This window comes from Labeo rohita, chromosome 12, assembly GCF_022985175.1.
Source record: "Labeo rohita strain BAU-BD-2019 chromosome 12, IGBB_LRoh.1.0, whole genome shotgun sequence".
Classification (NCBI taxonomy): Eukaryota; Metazoa; Chordata; class Actinopteri; order Cypriniformes; family Cyprinidae; genus Labeo; species Labeo rohita.
The window spans coordinates 11,945,829-11,971,923 of NC_066880.1; the positions used below are offsets into that span (position 1 = coordinate 11,945,829).

The window sequence follows — 26,095 nt, forward strand, 5'->3', positions numbered from 1 at the left end:
TTTGATTCAAGAGAGAGACCGGAAGGTCACCGCTTGATAGAAAACTTTGACGCTCTCCGCAAACACAAATACACACTGGCGTGTCTGGAAAATCTGTGTTTCTGCAGTATGCTGTCATTAGTTTCAGCTGAGGGTGCACCCTCTTGCATCCCCATAGAACTGAGCCTGATGGGGTCAGTCATACTGCTGCTCCTAAATATTTTTTTCAGTCACACGCAGTAATTTTCGGCCACAAATGCGACTGAAATGGTCTCACTGCAGAACCCTGTGAGGGTTAGTAATGTTAATGCATCATAACACCTGCAGTGTTTACAAGAGATTTGTTGACTAATGGTTCTATAAGACATTCAATTGAAAAGCATGAAAACATAAAATGGCCCCGTTACATGAATTTACATTGGGCTATAAAGAGTAAGGACATTACCTTCTCTTTTTACAAGTCCACGGAGCCAGGAAGGTTTGTTGCCGAGGGATCAGGTTGCATGGCGCAGAGAGATGAATGGAACTTTCCAGTGAGTCCTTAAATCAATAACGTACTTAGGATTGCCTTGCTTTTCTCTGCAGAGGATTTGCACTATCACACACAAGTCATTCTAGGCTATCTCATTAGGCAAATCTCACTGGCTATCCAGCATCCCACCGGTATCGCAGCTCACAAAAGAATAGGCTTGAGTCATGGGAAAACTGTCAGTTTGCTTATGTATGTCTGTCTACAGGAGATACACAGAGGATTCTACACAAAACAACATGGCCAAAAAAGAAAAAAATTGGCAGATGGAGCTTGAACAGAGGATCAGGATTCATTTTTTCAAAAGATGACATGACAGTTTCTCTCCCTCTCTCTTTGAGCGATGGTGAACATGTTACACCGTTCCAAAGGAACAATGGATGAGCATCGGGATGCGCCCTGTAAAATTCATTCAGTGCACTGTGGTGTTGTCTTACTCGGCGCGACAGCAGCTCTGCCCCGAAAATTAGACCTAACTGATGCTCCAGACACAAGAACATTCAGTGGCATGTTTTGAAACATTGATGCGTTTTCCAACAATATCTCAGTCTGATCTGGAAATGCTGCAGCTGTAAATAATTTAGTTTGCCCGTCTTGCACTGAAGCAGAGGGTCAGGAGAGGGAGACGGAGAGACGGCCATGATTGGCATTCCTGACTCAGCTCCGCTTGTGCAGGCTCCTTCCATCTGTGCCCAAGGCCCGAATTACTGAAAGCCAGTCTTTTTTAATGAGACTGAGCCTGCGAGGCAACATGCCCATTAATCAATAACTCAAGCTGAATAGGTACAGCTCCAGAAGCTGTGTTAGTGTATAAACAGGAAATTACTATCAGAGGGAAGTTGTGGGTGTCTGGTCTTTTAGCAAATGTGACAAAGCTATTACAAACCAGGCCCGCTTTGCGAAAGATTACACGATGGTGTTGTTTGCCGTATAATTAGCCGTTATAGGCACAGGAAGATGTTACCGGATCTTGTCGTGAAAAAGTGAGCCTGCGAGGCCTTGTTTTTGTTTGGGGAGCGATATGACTTGCGGCTTTGGCTTGTTTTGGTAATTTAGCATCGTTTTTATTATAATAAGTGAATATGCATAATTTCTGCAGATACCGAGGAGGATTTCCATCTTGATTTGTTTGTTTGTTTTGCTCCGACAGCGCTGTGTATCCATGGTAATGCTGGCCTATTTAACTTCACTCTCACTGTACATGCTTGTGGGCAGAATGGTATTTTGGGCTGACAGAATTAGCCGTAGCTTTTAGCTTGATTTGCTTGCGTTCCATTAAGCTAAGTTTGTGCATAAATAATAGCCCCAGTGCCTAAACAGGGCTTAATCCACTTTCATGGGCCCCATCTGCAGGTCTCTGCGACTGTGCTGAAAGTCCATAGTTTGTGGCTAATAATCTGATCATTAGCAAAGCCAACACAGCTAATTTTCTTAAAGCTAATCTCCGCTACAAGATAATCGGGGGATTATTCCTATCGTTCGCTGCCTTGACCGTGCCTCACCCGTAAGGAGTTATCAATAATCATCCTCCCACATTAAGCCTTCTTATTTCCACTCCATAGTGCCAAATAAAGCTGTTGGTAATCACAACAGTTAATTGTTGTAATTACAAGAGTGGATGAGCGCCGTACGAGCTTTAATATCAAGTACGGATGGCATCCATACATCCTTCTCGACTCTGCTCCGCAGCCCTGTCAATCTCTTTGGCTAACGACCTTAAACTTTAAACAGCGTGTGTAATTAGCGTCTTGTTGCCCCGGTTTGCCTTTGTCTTTCAGGATGGTTCAGGGTGAACAGGAAGCTGGAAGGCCAGCGGAGGCTGGAGATTGAGTAACTGGAGACATTTTGTCAATACTTCATATTGTGTATCACAGTCCAGCATCTAGGTAACCAGGTGGAAGGATGCGTTGAATCAACACTTGGCTCCACAAACACAAACAGCAATGAGAGCAGAGTGTACCGGCAAAGTTGAAAGGAGGTCTATAGTGACAGACGTTAACGAAATCAAAGAAGAATCTGCAGTGATTTTTTGGCTCAAGAGACTTTGGAGAATGAGTCAGTCTGTAGAAAATATGAAGTATTGGATGGACGTGCGGGAGATGCGTGACTTAGGAGCTGTGAAGGTAATTTTCTTTTGAGGACTATAGCCCAAGGCAGTTTGGACTGGTGTTATTGAACCGTTAATGTAAAACTCAGAAACAGCAGTGCTGTTTCTATCAATAAGTTACTAGGAGGTTTGCCTTTCAAATGTTGAAATGATTATATTATACTAAAAAAAATATTTTTTTGATCTTTTGCAATAGAGTAAAATACTGAAACTTTCAGAGTTTCGCTTCTCAGTGAAAACGTCAGTTTACTGTGAGTTCATTTTGCAGACATTCAGTGCAAGAGAGCACTGCTAAAGAGAAAATAACAATTTTTTGCTTTGAGTTATACACTTCCAGGCCAAAAAAACTCGCCATTTGGATTTAAAGTAAGTAAATACTGAAAAGTCCAGAATTGGATCATTATTCTGTTGCTTAACATGATTTCTGGTGTATGTTTTTCAACAATTCTTTTAACCCGAAACTGATGCATTGTGTAGCTTTTCATTTCTTAACAAATTCGTTGGACCCAAATTGTGAAATAGTGGCTCAGTGAGCATTAAGGAATCATTTTCACCCTTTTGGGAGTCTTTGGGATATGCTGGAGTCGACTTTACAAAAAAGCCTTCTATTGTCGATGCAAGATCTAGACCAAATGCAACTATTGCTGGAAATAAATTCTGTGACACTGCATAATGTTGTTAAAACAATGCCACAATGAAAGAAAACAATGTTAGCGAAGCTAAAGGCAGCCTGACAAAATAATCCCAAGGACTTTCAATGGGGTTAAGGTCAGTTCTGTGTGATGGCCAATCTTTCACAGTTTGAGCCTGATGAATCTTGGTATTGTCATCCTGGAATAACATGGTTGTTTGAGAAATAACAAGCGACTTACTGCATCAGTAAGGTTAAATTTACAATTTGTAGCTTCTAGTGGCACTACAATAGAAGTTAATGTTGCTAAACATACAATGTAGACGCCGTATTGCTAGTTACTTTTGCCTATTTTTTTCTCTCCCAATGGAAGTAGTTGTAAATATTGCTGCAGAAGAAATGCCAAGTTCTGCCATGAAACTCTAGATGGTGCAGGCTGATGGGTCCTTAACACAAACTGAAGATATTCACAGTGTTAAACTACTTGGCACAAGCTGGTTCATGTTGCATACGCAGCCAATGAGCTTGCTGCTTTACAATTAAATGGCTGGTTAACATTCACTAGAGTATTTCACAGCGCACTTTCAAAGTTCCTCTGAAACCTTCCACCTCCCCAGCTCCACCTGTATAGATATAATACGGGTTATTATATATGCTATTTGTGCAGAAACAGTGTGTCTTAAATACTCACAGCACCGTATCAGTGTATGTATTGGTAGTAGGAAGTTCATGTACTTGCTCTGCATCTATCAAGATACATTAGCATTGTCATATCCATTATCATGTTAAAATCTTCACAGAATTGCCATGACAGAACTGCTGTGCATCTCAGAGCAATCATGATTCAGTAACTCACACATTTAGAGAGTCAGCATCTACTGGCGTAATCATGTAACCTGCTGAAAGAGTTACTGAAAATTCCCCACTATTAATGCATAGACTGACAGTCTTTCTTATTGTTTTATTATTTCTTTTAATATTTATATATAAATCATACATTTTAGTAACAGTATAATTTATACTGTAATTTAATAAATTAAAATAAATAAATATTTTGTGCTTTGGCTATTGATTGACTATACTAAATAATAAAAACATGCACATTGTGTTTAAATTTATTCCTATATCTCCAATACCTTTTAATTGGAAAAAAATATTGATCTATAGCTGGAGGTCATATGACAAATCATTTCTTTGTTGTTGAAAAATCGGATAATTCACATGAGTGAGTTTCTTTTATAAGTCCCTGTTGTCACATGACTAAAATAACAATTGTCACAACCTGGAAACCCTGAAAAATTGGGTATCCTTCCTGCCATGAACAAAGATTTATGTGTTTGTATAGATGCAGAATATGGAGGCCTGGGGCATGAATTTGTATTCTGTGGTTGTCCATCAAAAGATCCTCATTCACCACATGAACAGATTGGCAATGATACAGTGCTGCTAAACAGAGGACTAAGATGCACATGAGCAAAGGAGTCTCTATCCTGTTCGATTATGTGTGTGTGTGTGTGTTTGGTGAGAGACCTTGCAGGTTTCAAAGCATTGATACATTTATTATTCCATTAAACCTGGCTGAGGTCAGAACACCTCATTAGACCGGGACTTTGAGCAGAGGCTCACTGAAGAATTAATCTGCGGAGAAAGTCACGCCAAATTATTCCTTTTTCTATGCTTTGTATTTCACATGCCTCCTTCTCTTGCTTTTCAGAAGAAATAGCAATAACACAAGCATCTCAGACTGATCCGATGCAGCTTGCCATGTATCCGTCTGTTTTTAATCAATCAGTCAGAGATCCTCTGTGGCGATACCGGAACATGACCTTTCCCCTGCTTTAAATGAATGCCTGAAAGGATCTGGAAACGTCTTGGAGGAATTGGGTGAGGGCACGTCCGTGAGAGCGTGTCTGAGTCACCGTCGCCTCTTTTCCGTTAATGAGCAGCCTCTGTGTCGCTTCTCTCCGTGTTTGTGTGTACCTGTGTGTGCGACTTAAGCAACACAAGCAAACAGAATCTAACCAGCGCTCATTCCAAAGAGAGTCTTTTGCAAACTCTAGTTTGTGGGCACCGGCTAATGGTTTTCTTGTGTTTGTTTACCCGTGTTTACCAAGAATCTGCGCCAGGGACTTTGGGGAAAAGCCTCGCGATGTCAGCAACTTGGCAATCACAGAAAGTCTAGGGGAGAAAGGTTATTAAAATGGAGAAGAGGAAGAGAATTAACAAAAAACAGAGATAAAGGAAGCAGAGAAAGCAGTGTTTATGCATTTAAGGGAATTCACAAAGAGGCCTTAAAGGAATATTCTGGCTTCAATACAAGTTAAGCTCAATTGACAGCATTTGTGGCATAAGGTGAGGCACTTACGAATGAAAGAGGCCTTTTTTGCAGGATTTAAAAGTAGAATTGTGAAGCCCAACTTATAAAAGCTCTTATGGTACATTAATTCTTCTGTTAAACCTGTACATTATTTGATCTTTAAAGGTGTTCTGGTCATTTTACATTATGCTGTCATGGCAACAACATTTTAAATTGGATATATGTTCACATAAAAGGTTATAAGGAATTTTTTTCACACTAAAACCACATTTAAGTATATTGTAATGTGATCTTGTGATTTTACTAAAGTTTTTTTTTGTTTTTTAAAAAAAGGAAGGACTGAAAAGTTGAAATTCTCTTATCAAGTGCTGTCGATTAACTTAATTTGAACTAAACCTGGAACATTGCTTTTAACAGAAAGAAACAGTCAGGATTTAATTGTGGTGCTTGCTGGTATATGATCCTACTGCCAGTATTATGCATTCAGTTATTACCTATTACAGATTTTTTTTTTTTTAACTTATTCTTCTGTGGTAATAAGCAAAATAGGTGAGAGCCATTTGGCTGACAGACATTTCTCACTCCTCTTTCCAAGCGAAAAAGCAGCTGTGATTTTTAGGAGTTGTATAGAAAAAAAACACCCTCTGAAATAGAAAAGAGGGCAGTGGGGATTTCCTTTATCTTTACACCTTGTTGTGATCAGATTATCTTCCCCACTTCATGTGGAAATTGGTTACTGCTAGAAAGAGGTCACCTATCTATCACTTGATATTCCGGCGGCGCAGCGATTTAATGCTCAAATCACACGCGCAAACATGCCCACAGAAGCGGGTCACGTATTCTGGTTAATCTTGATTATGTTCCGTACTCATGATATGTATTTGTTTGCTGAGTGCAATCAGATTTGATTTTCACAGACTGCTTCTCATTTTCAGAAGGGCGTCAGTGATTAGGATTCCAGCGCGTGCACTTATCAGGTTTATAAGCAAGGCCTGAAAGGAGAAACCTGATTGGTAATGCATACTTGAGCAGTATGGGATCAAACAAAGTTATTAGGTGGAACAGCATTGCCCCCAGCCTGTAAAGCCTGCAATTTGGAGATGGTGGGAGAGAAACATTTCCTACGCCCATGACACATCCAGTACTTTGGTGTACCTCACACATGTGTCATTGTCAGCTCTGCCACCTGAGATATTATGAGGTAATGGTATTCTGGCTAAATTTGCTGAAGCTCTCATTTATATATTAGTTTACTGGAAAAATAAAGGGAAATGTGTTCACTTCCAGAACAAAAAAATTCTGATAATTTACTCACCTATATGTCATCCAAGATGTGTCTTTCTTTCTTCAATCGAAAAAAAAAATTACGTTTTTAAGAAAACATTCCAGGATTTTTCTCCATAACGTGGACTTCTATGGGCATCAGCAGGTTAAAGGTCAAAATTGCAGTTTCAAAGCAGCTTCAAAGGGCTCTACACAATCCCAAACGAGAAATAAGGGTCTCATCTAGCAAAACGATCAGTCATGTTCTAAAAAAAAAAAAAAAAAAAAAAAAAAAAAAAAAAAAATGTATATACTTTTTAACCACAAATGTTGTATTACACTAGCTCAACCTTGCACATTACACAATCATGCATGCATGACGTAGGCGGAAGTTTTTACAAACCGAACGTGCAAAGAAAGTCAAACTCCCTTTCAGTGTTAATTTCGCTGATGAATAATTTTCATCATAATTTGCATCAACAACATTTTTTCACCAACAAAAAACTAACCAAAAACTCGTTTTGAATGACAAAAACTATGACGAAAATTTATTGAGATTTCGTCAACGAATAAAAACTATACAAATGTTATAGAGGGACGATTTGGTAAGAGATTTATTCAGAATGAATCTGCTGCATGGTTGGGAGGTTAGATGCGTACGTAGCCTATTGATCTATCCGGCGGGACATAAGCTGGCGTACATTTAGGTCTCATAAAATGTTCAAAAATGTCAATATCTAGGAGTAAGAGAAGAGCAGACATATGGATAAATTTGACGGAGCAAAAGAGAACTCAATTCAGTCTGGTTTTCTGAGCGCAGACACGGAAAGAGCGCCTCTAACACAGCGCACGAGTCTTTCACGTCTCAAGAACTGTGGAATACACACAAAATGATGTTGAATTGTCCATTTTGACAAGTATTCACGTAATCACACTCAGTTAGGTCTTAGGTGAACGTAAACAGTTGGGAGACTATCGGTATGTATTAGTATCTGTGCATTCAGTTTTAAAGGGACAGCAGCCTAATTTAGTTACTGTTGTCTGTGGCATTGATGTTAATCGAGAAACAAAAGAAAGACAGAAAATCACTGACTGCTCTTGACTGAATCACTTCAGTAGCCCTAATAAAGATGAATCTTAATTCACGTATATAAATAAGTATGTCTGCTTGAAAGTATGGGCGGGAAAAGTTGCTATAAAGAATGTATAATTAACCTATATAACCTTTGGCATTTCACTGAAACGACGACCATGTTCTTGTTTCTTTATGAGAAGTGGTTTCATTTCATTTTAATATAAAGGCATGTTACAGTGTGTCTATCATGATAAAATCTTAATATCAAACCTATACAATGAGTTTAGTAATTTTAGAGAAATGCTTAATAAATGCATTACACTGTAAATAAACCCATTAGATTTTAGCTGACTAAATCTGTAGTTTTTTTCTACTCTACCTTATTAAAGTACATAGACGAAGAATTAACCACGTATGACCTTTCCAACGTGACTACACAATGTGGGAAGATGTGCTTGCACATCGTAGAGCTAGTGCAAGACAAGCATGTGTGGTTTAAAATGACCGATCATTTCGCTAGATAAGATGCTGATTCTTCAACTGGGATAGTGTAGAGCCCTTTAAAGATGCATTGAAACTGCAGTTTGGACCTTCAACCTTTTGGCTCCCATTGATGTCCACTATACTGTATGTAGAAAAATTCTGGAATGTTTTCCTCAAAAAATGTATTTCTTTTCGAGGTGAGTAAATTATCAGGAAATTTTTATTCTGGAAGAGAACTAATCCTTTAAGGGTTTAATTGGTCACATAAAATAAGGACACTGACATCCCATTTTTAATTACTTATATTAATTTATATTTATTTAAGAAAAATACATTATACTATTTAAATGCATCCTTTTTTATCACAAGCACATTTTTAAATCCTGAATTAAAATTTATTTTTATATTTTTGTGTGGCATAAACTTAAAATTGTCATGGTGATGCATCCACCCTGATATAATGAAGAAGACAAATCCTAATTAAAATAATTAAATTCTTTAAAAAAAAGAAAGCCCAATGTGGTTTTGTTTTTTTATCTTGAAAAATAAGTTGTTGTTTTGGAAAAGTTATGCTTAAAATGATTGATTTATTTTTAGGTTACTGGATGATATGATTATTACTATTTTATTAGCAATAGTAATACTACTACTACTACTAATAATAGTTACAATAAGGCGTGGGGCACCACTGCACATTGTCTGGAAAATACAAGTTAAAACAAGAGAGAAAGTTATTGAGAGCTACTTCAGTGAAGCTCATTTAAGGAGCACTGACCCAATATATTGTTGAAACTCGATTTGGTTTAATAGAGGAATGGCACGCTTTGAATTAAAAGCGCTGGCCATTGTACTTGGGGCAAATTAACATAATGTTTTCACTAGAACTTAAAAGGATGGTTTAATTATGTTTTAATGAAATGTAAAAACGTTGCCTGTCTCTCTGATTGCCAGTGGCCAGATGCTCTAATCAGTCTCCCCCCTTCCACCCCCCAATCAAAGAGCAGACATAAATTCTTCTTTTGGGATAGACCTGCTGAGAGTCCGAATACGGATGTTAAACCCCTTGCAGCAGATATTAAACTCTCCGTTTGCAATAAGTCTTTAAATTAAATATGTGTACTTGACGGTAAGCCCTTGTGTGTGTGTGATTAATTCTATTACCTGCTTTCAAGACCTAAACCTAGAATTCCGGAGGACCTCATTAATGAGGTTTTTAATAAGGATTAGGGTGTCAGGGTTCCAGTGCCTTTCAGAAAACGCTTACCTACCACACAAACAAATCTTATTATTCCTTCATTTGTTATTTTCTCTGGTGCAGTAGCAGTGTGGAGGAGACAAAGTGCTCCCTGTGGAGCCGGAATGAGTTTTCTCTGTAAAGGGGCGTTACCTCTCTGTCACAGCAGGCACAGGAAATGCGCAGGTAATGAACGGTGACAATGACACGCCATGTCGCCCAGCCCACAAACCGGATGCTAACAAGAAAAGTGGCCACAGTCAGGGAATGATAAGGCGGCCAAAGACTTAATAGAAAATAGAAGTGAAAACTTTCATATCCTAATATTTGCGTTTTAGTTCACCCCCAAAGATTTGCCCATTATTTACTCACCCATGATGTTCCAAACCTGTATGAGTTTGAAAAAAAAAAAGTTTTTTCAAAGGATATTTAGAAAGCTCTAGAAGGACAGTTTATAGTACCCATGTTGGTCTTTTAAAGGATTAGTACACTTTTAAATTAAAATTTCCTGATAATTTACGTCCAAGATGTTTGTGTTTCTTTCTTCAGTCGAAAAGAAATTGTGTTTTTTGAGGAAAACATTCCAGGTTTTTCTCCATATAGTGGACTTCAATGGGCATCAGCGGGTTTAAGGTCCAAATTGCAGTTTCATTGCAGCTTCTAACTGCTCTACATGATCCCAGCTGTGGAGTAAGGGTCTTGTCTAACAAAACAATTAGTCATTAATAAAAAAGAAAATAAAACATTATATACTTTTTAACCACAAATGCCCGTCTTCCACTAGCTGTCCTTCATCTGTTTACTTCAGTTCAAAAAAGGCTAATTTTCTTCTCCAACTTTAAAGGGGTCATCGGATGCCCATTTTCCACAAGTTGATATGATTCTTTAGGGTCTTAATGAAAAGTCTCTAATATACTTTGATTAAAAATTCTCAATGGTTGTGTAAAACAACACCCTTTTTACCTTGCCAAAATCAGCTCTGCAAAATCATCTCATTCTAAGGGGTTGTTCCTTTAAATGCAAATGAGCTCTGCTCGCCCCGCCCCTCTCTTCTCTCTGTGGAAAGACGGTCTTGTTTGCATTAGCCACTAAACTTCCTAACTACCACGTTATAAGGAAAGGCGATCGCAAAGATTCATAAAAAAACGCTCATACTCACTTATGCTGTAAGTGAAGCTGGATCATGAATGATTTGCGCGAACATAGACGGATATATGTAGATCGGGAGGCACATTCCATTCACAAACAAACGTAATTGCATCTTCAGCGGCTCAGATGTCGGGAGTAAATGACGACCACTATGTTCATTATTACATCCAGCAACACAACACCTCAATCGCTCAATAGGAGATATTCTTGTCTAACTTACATCCCTGCTCTGGCATCAAAACATGGAAAGTTACTGGACTGTGACAGCTGGTCTAAGGTAAGAGCTCATGTCAATCAACTACTGTGGGAGCGGCCTCTGTCGGTGTGACAGGCATCTGAGAATGGTTCGATTTGAAAAAGGGGATATTATTTTTACAGATTAATTAAAAACCACTGCATGGATTTTCATCATTATAGAGTAGATTTGTACATGCACTGCCAACACACATTAATGTTCAAACAACATGAAAAAGTGAACTTAGCATCCGATGACCCCTTTAAAATCGTCCGGCATTGTTGTTTTACCTTTTTCTTGCAAAAAGTGCTTGACTTTCTTTGCAAGTTCGCTTTGTAAACACTGGACACTGTACTTCCGCCTACGTCACACGTGACCTTTGCAATGTAATTACGTAACGGGTGAAGTCACAGACTCAGAGCTACTGCAAGACAAGCATTTGTGGTTAAAAAGTATATAAATTGTAATTTTTGCGTAAATTTGTAATCGTTTTGCTTGATGAAACCCTTATACCTCAGCTGGGATCATGTAGAGCCCTTTAAAGCTGCTTTGAAACTGCAATTTGGACCTTCAACCTGTGGATCCCCATTGAAGTCCACTATATGGAGAAAAATCCTGGAATGTTTTCCTCAAAAACCTTCTTTTTTGACGGAAGAAAGAAAGACATGAACATCTTGGATGACATAAGGTAAGTCAATTATCACAAAATTTTAATTATGGAGTGAACCAATCCTTTAAGAAATGACCAAGTCAAAACAACAAAAAGGCACCATGAAGTAGTCTACAGCAATCCAATACATATCTTCCTCTCTAATCAGCTATTAATTAGAGAACTGCTGCAACCAGATCATTGATTCAGTGGGTTGAAATTGAGAACCAAATCTTTGAATCATTGAATCAAGTTCAAGCTAAGCGACTCAGCGAATTAATCACAACAGCTCTCAAAACAACAGTTTACTGAGGAGGTAAATAATCTGTTAAAATTATATATATATATATTATATATTTGTATTTTTAGAAATATATTGTTATATAAAGTATTTTTTGTTCCACACATGACAGTTAGTCATACAGGTTTGGAAAAACATAAGGGTAAATAAATTATGACAGAATATTAATTCAACAACAGTTTTGACAATTCTCCTCACCTCATCTATCATTCATTTTTTTTAAAGAGGCTGAAGGAGAATATTTACGTAATATGGCATCAAATCTTATTATTCACAGACAGAATGCTTATTATTAGAGCAAAATTATGAGGTGTAAGCCAGCATCATGAATACAGCCCCGAGCAGAACATATCCCAAAATGTGAAGATAACAATATGATGAGAAGCTAAATGTAAACACAAATAAACACCTCTTTGGCAGGAAGACAAAAGGCTTCTAGACAATTGTAAAAACACACAGCACATTTACAAATGAAAAATGGGTCACCGAGGCAAATTTATGGATGGAAAGCTAATTATAGCAAAATTGTGCTTGGAAAAACTACCTCCCAAAGTGCTCCTTCTTGCAACCTTATAGATTTATTCTTGTCCTCAGTTGACAGTGATGCATATGTACCAAACATTCTTGTAAACACACCAATATTTTCTTCTTTATTCACCAGCGAGTTCCTAGAATGAAAAGTTATTTGTTAAACTTGCTATTGATTGGGTTCTGATTTAATTTTCTTACACACAAGCCAAGGCGGAGATGGTACAGAACATCCCATGCTCTCAATATGCTCGGCACACATATATATGATCCGTGAAACGCCTATTACCTCTCGCAATGTATCGCAAAAATTTTACAGTGAATTATAGCTGGCACACAGACAGGTTATGGATTTTAGCCACTCTTGAGCTCCTTAAGCCTGCTTTTCCTCTTCCCAAAAGCTGTCCTTGACACATGGAGCTCGGTAGAGATTGGTGACAAGCCTTTCACTTTAGTCTTAGCTGTAGCTGCAGCTCAGACGGGTTTAAGATGGCTGCCCTTTACTTTCCGTCCTGAGAGGTGCTGGAGAGCGAGACGGGAGAAACTGGCGCACCTCTCTGTGAGAAAGGACCTTAATCCGTCACCAGAAGATGCAGCTAGTGTCCTAAATCTGGCAACCGGCCACTCACGAATTAGTGTGAATCTTAGAGTTAGCATGCCTACAATAGTTAAATGTGTGTGTGTATGTTTGTGGGGCATGCTAGTGAGATCCTGTCCCTCTAAGCACACTCTCATCTTCAATTATTTTAGCTCAGTCATCCTGAATGCTGCTGACAGGATTAACATTGCTCAAGCAAATGTCAGAATCACAAATGTCGCTCACAAAGCCAACGTTGTCTTTATTTACACAAAACAATTTTAAAACGCCAGAGAGCAATCGTTTTTTTGGCAGCGGGGTCACGCAAAAAAACTATGCAGTTGGCTGGACAAACAGAAGCGCCAGGCCAGCGATGGAAAATGTAGGGATTGTTTGATCAGGCAAAGATGCGAGAGCTGATGGCTGCCAAAATCCAGCGCCCGAAGTGCTTGTGTTCCGTCACGCAAGAGGAAGCACAGCGCCTCTGAACGCCAGGTTTGTTAACGCTGCCTGAGAAATGCTTTCTGATGTGATCGTCAACCTTACCTCGTTGCTACTTAAAAAGCTGAAGTTTACACCGTGATGAATTGCCAAATAATCAGTTTTATCCTCGACATGTTTGTCTGGTCTTCAGACCTTCATAAGAGCTGCTAATTAATGTACCAGATGCTTAAAAGTGCCGCTTTGGCCTGTCTAATTGGCTAACATACTTCCCATCCAAGCAAAGAGGGAATACCTATAGTAAGTTTCTAGGAAAACTACAAGAAAAAAGACTTGAAACTCAGCTCAGATAGACGGGTTTCCCCTGAGTGATCTTACATCTGCTTGTCTTACTCTGTACAGGCATTATCAGCCAAGCAGCAGCCGCATGAAAGAAAACAAGCGTTTCTGTGCTGTTAATATTCCTGACTGAACTGGGATGCGTCTCGCCCATCCCCGGGATATTTTCGGCATATTCTGCAACGCTGGGATGTTTAAGAAAAAAACATGTCCTCCGGACCTTTTGGTCCCTGCCACCCTAGGTTAGAGCATGTCACTTTTGTTCAGACGTGGCAGCGGCAGTTTGCCTCTGTGAATATCACTCGCGGGGATGTGAAGACGCCTGCTTGTGCCTTGTGAAAGAGGGAGCTGTCACTAAACGGAGGCAAACTTTCTGAGGATACTTCAGGGAGACACGGAGACCTAAAATGGCATGGTTCTTGTTGACACGGTAAACATATGCCACGTACTTGAAGATTAAACGATGGTTGCGGCATGTTTGAGCCCTTCAGCTTTAACAAGTTAAATATGATTAAATAACAACTCTGTTTGTGTCATCAACACTAGAAACAGGCTGACACTATAAATTAGCAGCCACCTGTGAATTCCTGGCCTTGTTAGCATTCTGCGATGCTTGCAAGAGGTTAGAATAATGTTGGCATATACTCTATACAACCTGTAATTTCATTGAAAGCTTCCTTAGGAATGCGTGGCCTGCTTGAAGATACAGTTTTGTCTTTGTGTACTGAGTGAAAAACAATATTGACTCAGAGCGAATGTAATTCTGTTATTCTAGTTTGAAGTAAAGAGACGTCCGTCACAGATAAGGCGGCTACAGATAAAGCATGCCTGTTTGTCTTAAAGAAATAAGATAAGATGTGCATTCAATTAGAACCTTAATATGGTCAGTACAGCCTCCAGCACTAAAATTTCTATGAAATCTTGATTAGTGGTTTACGATAACAACCTTCGCATTAATAACAAGTTTGAATTAATAGAAATTAGCCCTGTTCACATGGAAAAAAAGAGTATTCATGAACAAGCTACCCTGTAATGAGTTGTCCATCAAATGCATTGATTTTTAAAAGGATGCACCTAAAACTTTGATTCTGTGGAACGATTTTCCTTTGCAGGCTGTTAATGGACTCTGAGGCTTTCTTAGCAACATTTCCATCTCGTTGGCAACAATGCCCATTGCACGCATTTCTGTGGTTGCGTCGATTCCAGTGGGCACTGAGCCCACAAAAAAACGTCAAGTTACCATGGTGAACGTTACCACAGAGATACAGAACCTATGCACGTATTATCGGCACGTTGATTCCATCAGTGTCCACCTCTATCCTCCCCTGCAGGGGAATAGCAAATTAAATAAAATGGCATGATGAATACATCAAAGCGGCTTGATTAAAAAGGAAAGGATTAACCAGAGTCTATATATAAGACTGAGGAATGATGGGAAAGACAATATCGCAATTTAACGGAATTACACTTATTGCCCTGACTGCGGAAGGGCCATGTAAATGATATTAAGGAGGATAAGCTTTTAAACACCTCTGAGACAGACTGCCGCTCTCACAGCTTCATTGGATTATCTTGCCATATCTGATGAAAAATGAGATATTCATGCTTTCATTGTAAAGAGACAGGCACTGGCAGTTCAGTTTGGGCGCCTTTGCACGTGTGCCAGCTTGCGTCACGAATCGCGAACCCTGTGAACATATGCGCACTTTCACGCCGGAACACACCGACACCTACCTGAACAATCCATCATCATTGACCTAAAAACAACCGCAGAATGTGATGTGTAACAAAAAGCATTTAGTTCCCATTGACACCTGTGTGATCGCTAGTTGTGTGAGCGACAGGAACAGAGCCCTGCTTTATTTACCCAGCTGTGATCACCCTTTTATCAAAGCCCCACGGAATAGCACCTGTGTGTGTCAGAGTCACATGTGAAGATGGCCATCAATGTCTCTCTCCCTCCACGTGCCTTTCAGCCGATGGCTGATCCTCACGCTGGTGGGTAGACTCCACACAAACTGTTTTGTGACATAACGCCGTGCTTCCTCTTATCTCTAACCAGTGCTCTGCCATGACAATGCCGTCGTCAGGAGAACTCCCGGTTGAGTATTTGCGCATCCGCAAGTAAAAGCTTAGGGGGACTTATCTACTCATGCGTGATTACCATTTTAATAGGTTTATTTTCGAGTCGAGCTTTTGTGGTTTAAAAAGCATGTGAAAAGTAGAAAAACTCTTGGTTTAACAAAGCTCAGGCTAAATGTATGGCTCCTAAAAGAAGATATATTTATTCTTTACCGTCTATACATACAGTATTTTCTATGTGGGGGGTTAATCAACTACAGGCACTTTTGGCCCTGTTGAATGTTAGAATGTAAGAGCATTTTCACACTCTAGTTATATTTCCGTCTTTCTTTTTTGCCCTGATATCATTAATGAGTTTAATGTGATAGAAGGCAGTGGAAATTACTTTTTTATAGCTCTTTTGTCTGGCTAAGGCTAACTCTTCTAAATACACACACACACAGACGCACACACGTATATACATATACATATACATAATAATTACACACAGTACACATACATGCATTGGGCAAACTCAAACTTTTATTTTGTATGCGATTAATCGTTTGGCAGCCCTAATATATGTATATGTATGTATATATACACACTGCCGTTCAAAAGTTTAAATCAGTCAGACTTTTTAAAGTATCTCATGCTCATCAGAAGCATTTATTTGAACAAAAATACAGAAAAAAAAAACTGTAATGTTGTGAAATATTATTACAATTTCAAATAACAGTTTACATTTTATTACATTTTATATAATAAAAAATTAACATTTTAAAACCAAGTTTATTCCTGTGATGCAAGGCTAAGTTTTCAGCATCATTACTCCAGTCTTTAATGTCACATGGCCCTTCAGAAATCACTCTAATATGCAGATTTATTATCAATGTGGAAAGCAGTTGTACTACTGAATATTATTTTTTGGAACCTGTGATACTTTTTTGGGGGATTCATTGATGAATAATAAAAAGGAAAAAAAATCTGTTAAAGGTTTAGGTCTTTTTTCTTTCTTTCTTTTTTTTATAAGTAGTAAAGACATATTATTGGAAATGATTTCTATTTTTATTAAATGCTTTCTTTTTAACTTTTTATTCACCAAAGACTCCTGAAAAAGGTGTCACAGGTTCAAAACAATTAAGCAACTGTTTCCAACAATGCTTTCTGAAAGATCATGTGACACTATGGACTAATGATGCTGAAATTTCAGCTTTGATCACAGAAATTAATTATATTTTAAAGAATATTAAAATAGACTGTTATAAACTGTTATTTTAAATTGCAATAACATTTCACAATTTTACAGTTTTTTCTGATCCCAAACTTTTGAACGGCAGTGTGTATATACGTATATATACACACACACACACAAACTTTTATTTTGCATGTGATTAATCGCACGTGACAGCAATATAATATATTATATTTAATAATATTTGTATTGTGCATAATGTACATAATACTACAATACAAATATTTCTCATATTTTTGCTTTTGTCAAAACTTTATTAAGGGTATAATTGTTAAGAGTGGTGAAAATGATGCCATTGCTGTAGAACTTGAATTCTTTCTTTTTTAAATATTAGAATAATTGGTTTTTACACAATAATGGATGTGATTTATGTTTATTTCATTATTTGCTTAGATTATCAGAATTTAATATGAAATATAATTCATATTTTTATGAACGTTATGAACATTTCATAGTTTAATATTGTAAGTCTGAGACAAGTCTGCGACAAGGATAAATCAATAAAAGTTAATAATAAATGGCATTTAAAAAGTAGCCAAATTAAATAATGAAGTTATAGTAAAACTTTTCAAAGACCATTTTTATGCAACAAAAAAAAAGTCTGTAATCTGTTAATGAACCCCTGGGACATAAACATACTTTGTTCGAGTTGAGGAAGCACTTGTTGAAAAGGTAGGGAACTGCTCGTTGTTTGTGTGCGGAATTTGATAAGCAAGGTTGTCTCGCAAACAAACAACCTGAATGGTGAAGTAGGCATCAGTCAATGTCATTCAACAAATAAAACCATTCTGTTACAATGCCCACTTTTCCCCTCCCTTTTTGCAAACCCAGACAGATACATATGAATATGTATTGGCCGTGAGATAATACAAAAGCCAGGTTTTTCTTAAACAGCACTTTTTTTTTGACAGGGATGCTGGGTAAGGAACAATTGAACAGAGATTGTTTCCAATACCTGCCTTATTTTAGCCTCCCTATCCATCAATAAAACTAGAAGATGTCAGGATCAGATTGCACCTTATTTATGGAGGAAAGTTGTCACCGGATCTTGAAGAGGGATGACAATATCTTTGTGTAAATGTGTTTTTGTACAGTATGTGGGTGTGTGAATGTGGGTAGTATATGTAGCACCCACATGCAAGCCACAAGCTCAGTCTGTTATGTGGGAGCTGTTTGACAGGGAGGAAAAGAATACCACCACGCACATCCCACTCGCAGACACGCTTTCCTGCACAAACAAGCTCACCTGTTTATTCCAACTTACACTGACATACCTTCAAAGCTGAGGTGTGTTTTCTACGGCATCAGAATCACCAAATGCTATTGAAAAATGATTGTTTTCAAAGAGGTTTCCCTCAGAAAACTCAACCTGTCCCTTATTAGTCAGGACAAGCAGAGTGCCCCGCCCCCGAACTCACGCCATTGGCTGAGCCGCTGTTGCTGTGCAAGGCAGGTCGGAATTCTCAAACAAACAGAGCAATGTTTTGATTGCGCCACAGAGACACAGTGTTTACACTTTTCAGGGAAATCGCCCCACTAATGGCTTACTTTAAGTCGTCTCTGCTATTAGGCTGGGACGAGAGTATTTTAACATTGAAAAAATTACACACTTCAGCTTTAATTAACAAGCTGTGTGGTAGTCAAATGTGAGTCCTGTTCATTGCCTTGGCCTCCTTCGGGGGAGATATATCCTTTCTCTCTTTTTCTCTCTAGCTGTAATTTAACCAACGGGGGCACGATCATTGATGCCAAGCAACATGTCCTTGAATGATAATGAAAAGCCATGAAGCAGATGCAGAAATTCTAGTTTACAATGTTGTTTACTCTGTAGGCACCTCGAATGTCATAAACACATGCGCGCACATTGATTTTCCTTTCCTCCGATACCAAGTAAACAATGATGCATGAAATCATTTGTCGGTTTGTTTTCTCGGTATACGCCTAAAAGCTCTACTGTATCGTCTAACAAAAACGGGGAGAAAGGCGAGAAACAAACAAATAGGCTGCCGACAGTCACGGCCGTCATTCTGCCGTCAATGCGTGAGTTGGTGTTAACTAGACAGTGAGCTAACAGAGCGCAAGAGAGCAGGAGATGAGACCGTACTTCATGCTCCTCACCTGTTTCCGTGACTGTAATTACAGTCTAACCATGTTTTTCCCTCTTTGCAGTCATTTTACAGACTCTTCCCTGTTTCTTTCAGCAAATCTCAGCCATGCCTCTCCAAGCCAGACACACAGACAGCATTGAGTCTAGACAGCTGTCGAAGCCAGATGAAACAACATCAAGATCATTCTGTTAAGGGCTTATTTGATGCTTCTCAGCCTGCATGCTTGTTGTTTTCTTTTGTGAAGCGTCATTATCATGGTATGCCAAAATTATGTTAGCGTTGCACGGGAGAGAAGTGATCACAGAGGCAGATCTCAGAATTGGGCAATTTTCTGGTAAACATGTGCCGAATAAAAGGCGCGATGCTGCTGGTAAATGGAGATGAGTCTGTTTGCAGCATCGGAGGTGTTGTATTTGTATTCGCGCACGGGAAGACTACAGATGTTGGGTTAAGACATAAAATAAAAAATGCAAAGAAAGAGCGAGAGAGATGGAGAGAGATTAGAAGATGTCTGAAATGCTTTAGCTGGAGAGCAGCTGGTTCTTCTACACATAGATGCAGAGCACACTGCTACTTTTGGAAGAAGTCCCCTGTTTCGCATAGATCTCACAGTAAGAGTCTAGTCAAATGTCTTCGTCTTTTCCATACGGTCCCATAGCTCAGTGGGGATGTGACATAAATGTCAAGACTGTGTTATCTGTGCGAGCGCAGGCACCAGTGAGCTCTGGACGGACCCGCCCTATTATCCCTATTTTTCTTCTTCTTCTTTCTTGTCCCTATCCCCCTTCCCCCCCCTCTTTTACTTGCTCGTCTTTTCTGCGTGAGGCTAATTTATAACATTTCTGGATATTCTGATTTCTAATGCTGAGTCAATCTCTCTGTGAAAATGACATAATGATGGATGGAAACGTGGATGCAGTATTATAAATGCCACATCTGTATTCTGAATGGGTTGGCATGACATGTCAAGCAGTGACAACGGTGTCCTGCAGTGTGACATGCTCCTTCTAGAACTATTTTTAACATTTTCTACTTCCTGTATAATTAGATAATGCTGTTTTCATGACATTATATTAGTTGAGAGATTACATGGCATATTTGGATTCTTAAAATGTATTTGTCATACAACAGGACTGTTTAAAGGGGTAATAATTAAAATGTAATATAATGGGGTCCATGACATACGTGACCCTGGACCACAGAACCAGTCATAAGTCACACAGGTATATTTGTAGCAATAGCCAACAACACATTGTATGGGTCAAAATTATTGATTTTTCTTTTATGCAAAAAAATAATCTTTTGGATATTAAGTAAAGATCATGTTCCATGAAGATATTTTCTAAATTTCCTACCGTAAATATATTAAAACTTAATTTTTGATTGGTAATATTGCTAAGAACTTCATTTGGACAACTTTCAATGCAATTTTCTCAACATTTTGATTTTAGTTTTGTTTTTTGTTTTTTTGTTTTTTTGCACTCTCAGATTCAAGATTTTTGAATAGTTGTATCTCAGCCAAATATTGTCCTATCCTAACATCATTATACAGCTTTGAGATAAGGTATAAATCTCAATTTTTAAAAAATGTACCCTTATGACTGGTTTTGTGGTCTACATATGTTTTATTGTGTGTGAGTAAATGATGACAGTATATTCATTTTTTGGTAAACTAAACTATGCTTCATTTAGTTTTATCAAAAATACAGTAAAAGCAGTAGTATTATGAAACTGTTTATATTTTTTAAAGGGCACCTATTATGCAAAATTCATTTTTATATGTTAATTGAACATAAATCTGTGTTGGCAGTGTGTGTACACAACCACCCTACAATAATACAAATCCACCCACTCCTTTTTTTAATCCCTATAAATCACAGAGTCTCAGAATAAGCCGTTCGCACAATCTGTACAAAGTGATGTCACATTTTACGGGCCCCACCCACTACTGCTGATGGACACTGTTGTATTAGCAAAGACCCCGCCCCGAATGAGCCGCACACAATCCGCCATGTCTATCTTCATGCTAGAGCATTTAAAAGCAGCATTCGAATAAGAACTGTCTTATTAAAGCAATAGAAGATATTCAGTCCTGAACAGTGAGTGATTTTCTGTTTTTATTTTATTGTTGTGTAGACAGCAGTATAGATCTTGTATATTACCCTGTTGTCACTTTCTTTTCCAGCTGTTTACCTTCACAGACATAACTGAGTTTTTGTAAATCATGTGTGTTTTTAACATGAACTTGTCTGTATTTGACAGTTTAGGCATAATAAGACATGAAAGAAAACTTAGTTTAGTACTCACATGCTGTGTGCGCATTTAGAAAACCGTAAATCAGAAGTTTAAACTGATATGGCTTTAAAATACATGATTTTAGCAAGATAGATATGATAATCAAAACCAAACAGATGTTTTTTAGCAGAGCTATATTCTGGAAAAGGGGGTGGGGAACAGCAGCTCATTTGCATTTAAAGAGACATGCACAAAAACAGCGTGTTTCTGCTTCTATTTAGAATAAGCATTCGCAAAATTATATAATAAATGATCTGAGCTGAGCTTTGAGCTGAAACTTCACAGACACATTCTGGGGAAACCTGACACTTATATTACATCTTGTAAAAAGAGACATAATAGGTGCCCTTTAAAATGTCCTTTATTCCTGTGATGGCAAAGCTACATTTTCAGCAGTCATTACTCTAGTCTTCACTGGCAAATGATCCTTCAGAAATCATTCTAATATGCTGATTTAGGCCAAAAACATTTCTTATGATTAGCGATGTGGAAACAGGTGTGCCACTTAATATTTTTATTGAAACCGTGATGTGTGTGTGATGTTCTAACTTTATGTCCAATAAAATAAAATCTTTTAATCTAAAATCTGAAAGCTGATATTTCTGTACTAAAATGTTGAACATTCTTCTTCTTTTTCAGGTGTAAAGAAGGTTACCGTGGACTTCGTTGTGACCAGTTTGTCCCGAAGACAGACTCCATCTTATCAGACCCAAGTATGTGTTTTTGTCACTGTTTTCTTTGAGGGAAAATATGAGGGAATCATTTTATTATCATGGAATACATGGATACAGGAAAAATGAATGTGGTTTGGATAAACACAAAGTTATTGAGTTATTTTCATTCCTACTAGAATGAACAACACAAAGCCCTTCGGCAACAAAATGCTTCATGATACAGCAAGCCAAAGATGAGAGAACATAATTTACTTGTTGTTTACTTGCTTTCCGGTCTTAGTTTTAGAAGTTTCCTGCCTCTCTAGCATCAGGTGAGTCTCTTAGCCTCCAGGGCTGAGAGTTCTCTGGCGTTTTCTCAGAACCGTGTATTGCTTAAGTAGTTAATTATACCTCTCGCTCTAAGTGCTGAAATTGCCGTCACCCTACAATGCCACGCACTCATGAAAATCAGAAAGCATTTGCATATGCTATTTTCTCTATGGGAAAGCTGATCTCTAACTTGTTTAGCTTGACAGATATAGTGCGTAACCCGTTCACTTTCATTGTCCTGCTACACAATGTGATTGCAGATTCTAACAAGGCTCAAAGTGGCTACGAAATGTTATCAAGTGACCATTTTTCATGAAGAGTACATTTCCCCTGCCATTACCAAAGTCCCTGAATGAAAGTAATTGCTTTGCTAATTTTAGGTCGATGCTAAAGTCATTAGCCATTTCTGTGCTAGATGAGCATCTCACAGGTTAAAAAAAGGACAGTGGAGCACAAGTAGCCAAAGGGAAGATCACAGTCACTGAAAAAGCTGTCAAAGAGAGATGTTTGCCACCTTATAGGTTGGTATTGGAGAGATTTGTGAAACCTCACAAAGCCCTGATTCATAAACCCTTCTTCCTGTGACTCAACTTTCTGAGAGCTATTATACCGATATGAAAGGAAGTCGAAGCCTAGGAAGGAGAAAGCGGAGAAAAGAGCTGTCCGGCGCACAGATGAATCTGCAACGAGGCTGTTTCTCAGAATGGCTTGCGTTGTATGAATTGTCTAGCTTTTGGGGAGTGATCTTTTACAGCGAGCGAGACGGCAACCTAAACTCCCATTTAGTGCACTTTGAGTTGCTGACCCCACTGAGTGGCTGGTAATGGGATCTCTCTGTAGCCTTTCTGCCAAGGCCCACTTTGCGTCCCTGATACTTCTCTTTCATATCTGATTTTCTCAATGAGAGCATTCATATCCCAGCAATCCATCATGCCCTGAGATGAAGCCCTCATCTCTTTCAGTGCCATCATCTTCTTCACGGATACACCTACACAATCCTGCTGGTATTGCCTCCTCCACCCTCCTGTTGACACCGTTTAGCATTACAGCAATTTTAGGCCAGTGCTGTTGCAAATCTGCTAAATGTGGGTAAAGCTTTCAGCATCTATAGTTTTTTTTTTTTTTTCAGTTAATCCAGATTACACTTGAATTACAATCCATTCCTGCCATGAAAACAAAAACAACAGGCTTTGGAGAGGCCCGCATGAGGAGCAATCACAGTACTCAATATCTTACGTCAAATTACGGCCTTTACTATTTTTTCATAAGCTATTATGTTTTCAGTGTATCTTTATTCCACCCTGTAGAGGCCACTGTTTGTTTTTCCCCATTTCTAGTTTGAGCTTGATGTGTATGGCCCAGTGCATCTTTATTCACTTAACCCACCAAATGAGGCACAAATCACCCCCTGGGGGCGGCTTGGCTTTATCTGCCACCTAGTCTTTTGTCCCCTGAGCTTTTTCACAATCTATCTGTGCTCAACACACCAGCACAAATCATCCGTTGACCGTCGTTTTTGTCTCCATATCGACTACCACATAAGAGATGCTCCAAAGAGCCTTGCTTCTGCTTGGCCCCCAGCTTCCTGGCATAAGAAAACACTGCGGGTCAGTGTCTGCAGAAACCCCACTGCTCAATATGAGGAATTTTGCCTGCACTGTATGAGCGGAGGAGGTGTTAGAAGAGTAGTTCACCCAAAACTGAAACCATTTTCTCACCTTTATGTTGTTCTAAAGCTGTATGAATTTCTTTCTTCCACAGAACACAAAGGAGAAAATTTGTTTTTATGCTCTTTTGGGGACTGCTGTTTTCAAGCTGTAAAAACGATGCATAAAAGTAGCATCAAAAGTGGTCTGTATGTATTGCGCACTATATTCCAACTAGGGCTGGGCTATATGGCCAAAAAATTATCACAAAATTTTGCATGTCAGTCAAAATCGATAATTAGCATAATTAGCACAATAAATTTAAAATCTTTATTTCTTTCAAGTTTTGTTCCTAACTGCGGTTTTAAACTATTATTCATAGTCAGAACATGATAAACAAGAAGAACATGACATGTTTTCCTTAACAAAATAAATAGCTTATTATAAAAATTAATTTCTTGGTTTCTGCATGTTCTAATGAGTGATATTGTTTCAAATCATGAAACAGGTTTGTGTTGCCTGACTTTGATGACTCGATTCTTCAGCACAGTTAATTATATTAATAATATTACATTTTTGTCTCTTAGAAATGCACATTTGACTGTAGCTTGAATAAAGATGCGGATATAAATTTATGTTCATTATCACAAACATTAACATCTGTAATTTTTAAATGGTGAAATTTAATCATTCTGACTGTCTGAGTTTTATTAAAATCATAACAATTGGTCTTCCATAGCATAAACCTCCACATTTAGATCATGGTAACCACAGTTAAAACCCACACATATAGCACCTGAATACCATGGTAAAAATGTAACTATATGGTTTGTAGGTATTTGTATGAATATAGTAAATACATTTAGTATAAATGCACAAACGCTGTAGCTTAATCACAAAAAAATACTGTAATTATATGCAATTATGTAATTATATAACAATAAAATTCAATAGGAATTTCCCATGGTGCAATTAGTGTTACTAAAGTAAATCCATGTTAAATGATGGCGATTTGAAAAGCCTTCTGACTGCATCGTTACACACAATGTTTCTCCTGTTTGTCAGCGCTGTTTCATCTGGCTTTAAAATAGTTTAAATCACAAGTCATTTGTGTTTGTCGCTAAATTCAAGCCCTTCACACTGGATCTCACAGTGTTGTTTAATACTCGCATGAGACTCATCAGAGAGTAAATACTGCACTGTCATTTGAACTTTAAGTCGAGCGGATAAATGGTCTGTGTAGGGTGGTTCAAATGAGTAGCGCTGTTTCATTCCGCTTTTGGCGCATAAACATTATATCAAACTCTTGTTATCATATTATCAAGGAAAATTATATCACAATAATTATCGTTAACATTTTATTGCCCAGCCCTAATTCCAACTTGTTTTAAAGCCAAATTATAGCTTTTTGTAAAACAGGGAACAGAGAAGTAGTGCTGTCTGATTCATGAACAAATAACTTTTTTAACTTGAATCTTTTTAAGAAAATGCTTGATTTGATTCACAAAACTGATCTAAATGATTTGTTCACATCTTACAGATTTGATTCTTATGTTCTGATTCAGTTATCTGGTTGTTGTCCTTAGAAATCTCACTGAAAGATACATTTTTTCTAAATTTAAGCTCATGAGACAAGTGTTGCCCGATTCACAAATTTACTTTTTAAATGGAATCTTTTTAATGATTTGGTTAACAAAAATGATCTAAATTATTTCTTCATGAATTTTACACATTTAGTTTTCAAGTTCTCACTCAACAGGGGCGGACGGGTATTCCCGGTAGCCTGGCAGCCAGTTGGCCCACTGCCGTACAATTTTAATTTTTTTGTTGTTGCCTGGCGAATTTACTAAAGTGATTATTTCCGAATTTGCCATTCAGTAATAGAACTCTAATAAATCATATTAGTCTTC

General features: G+C 38.1%; 1 protein-coding gene across 2 annotated transcripts in view; it reads left to right on the plus strand.

The window, feature by feature from the left end:
* nrg3b (neuregulin 3b) overlaps positions 1-26,095 on the plus strand; it is a 172,307-nt gene that overhangs the window by 121,759 nt on the left and 24,453 nt on the right. For both annotated transcript variants that reach the window (XM_051124432.1, XM_051124433.1), the window contains exon 3: positions 22,196-22,269. In XM_051124432.1, the coding sequence (XP_050980389.1) occupies positions 22,196-22,269 (74 nt within the window). The remainder of the gene's footprint in view (positions 1-22,195; positions 22,270-26,095) is intronic.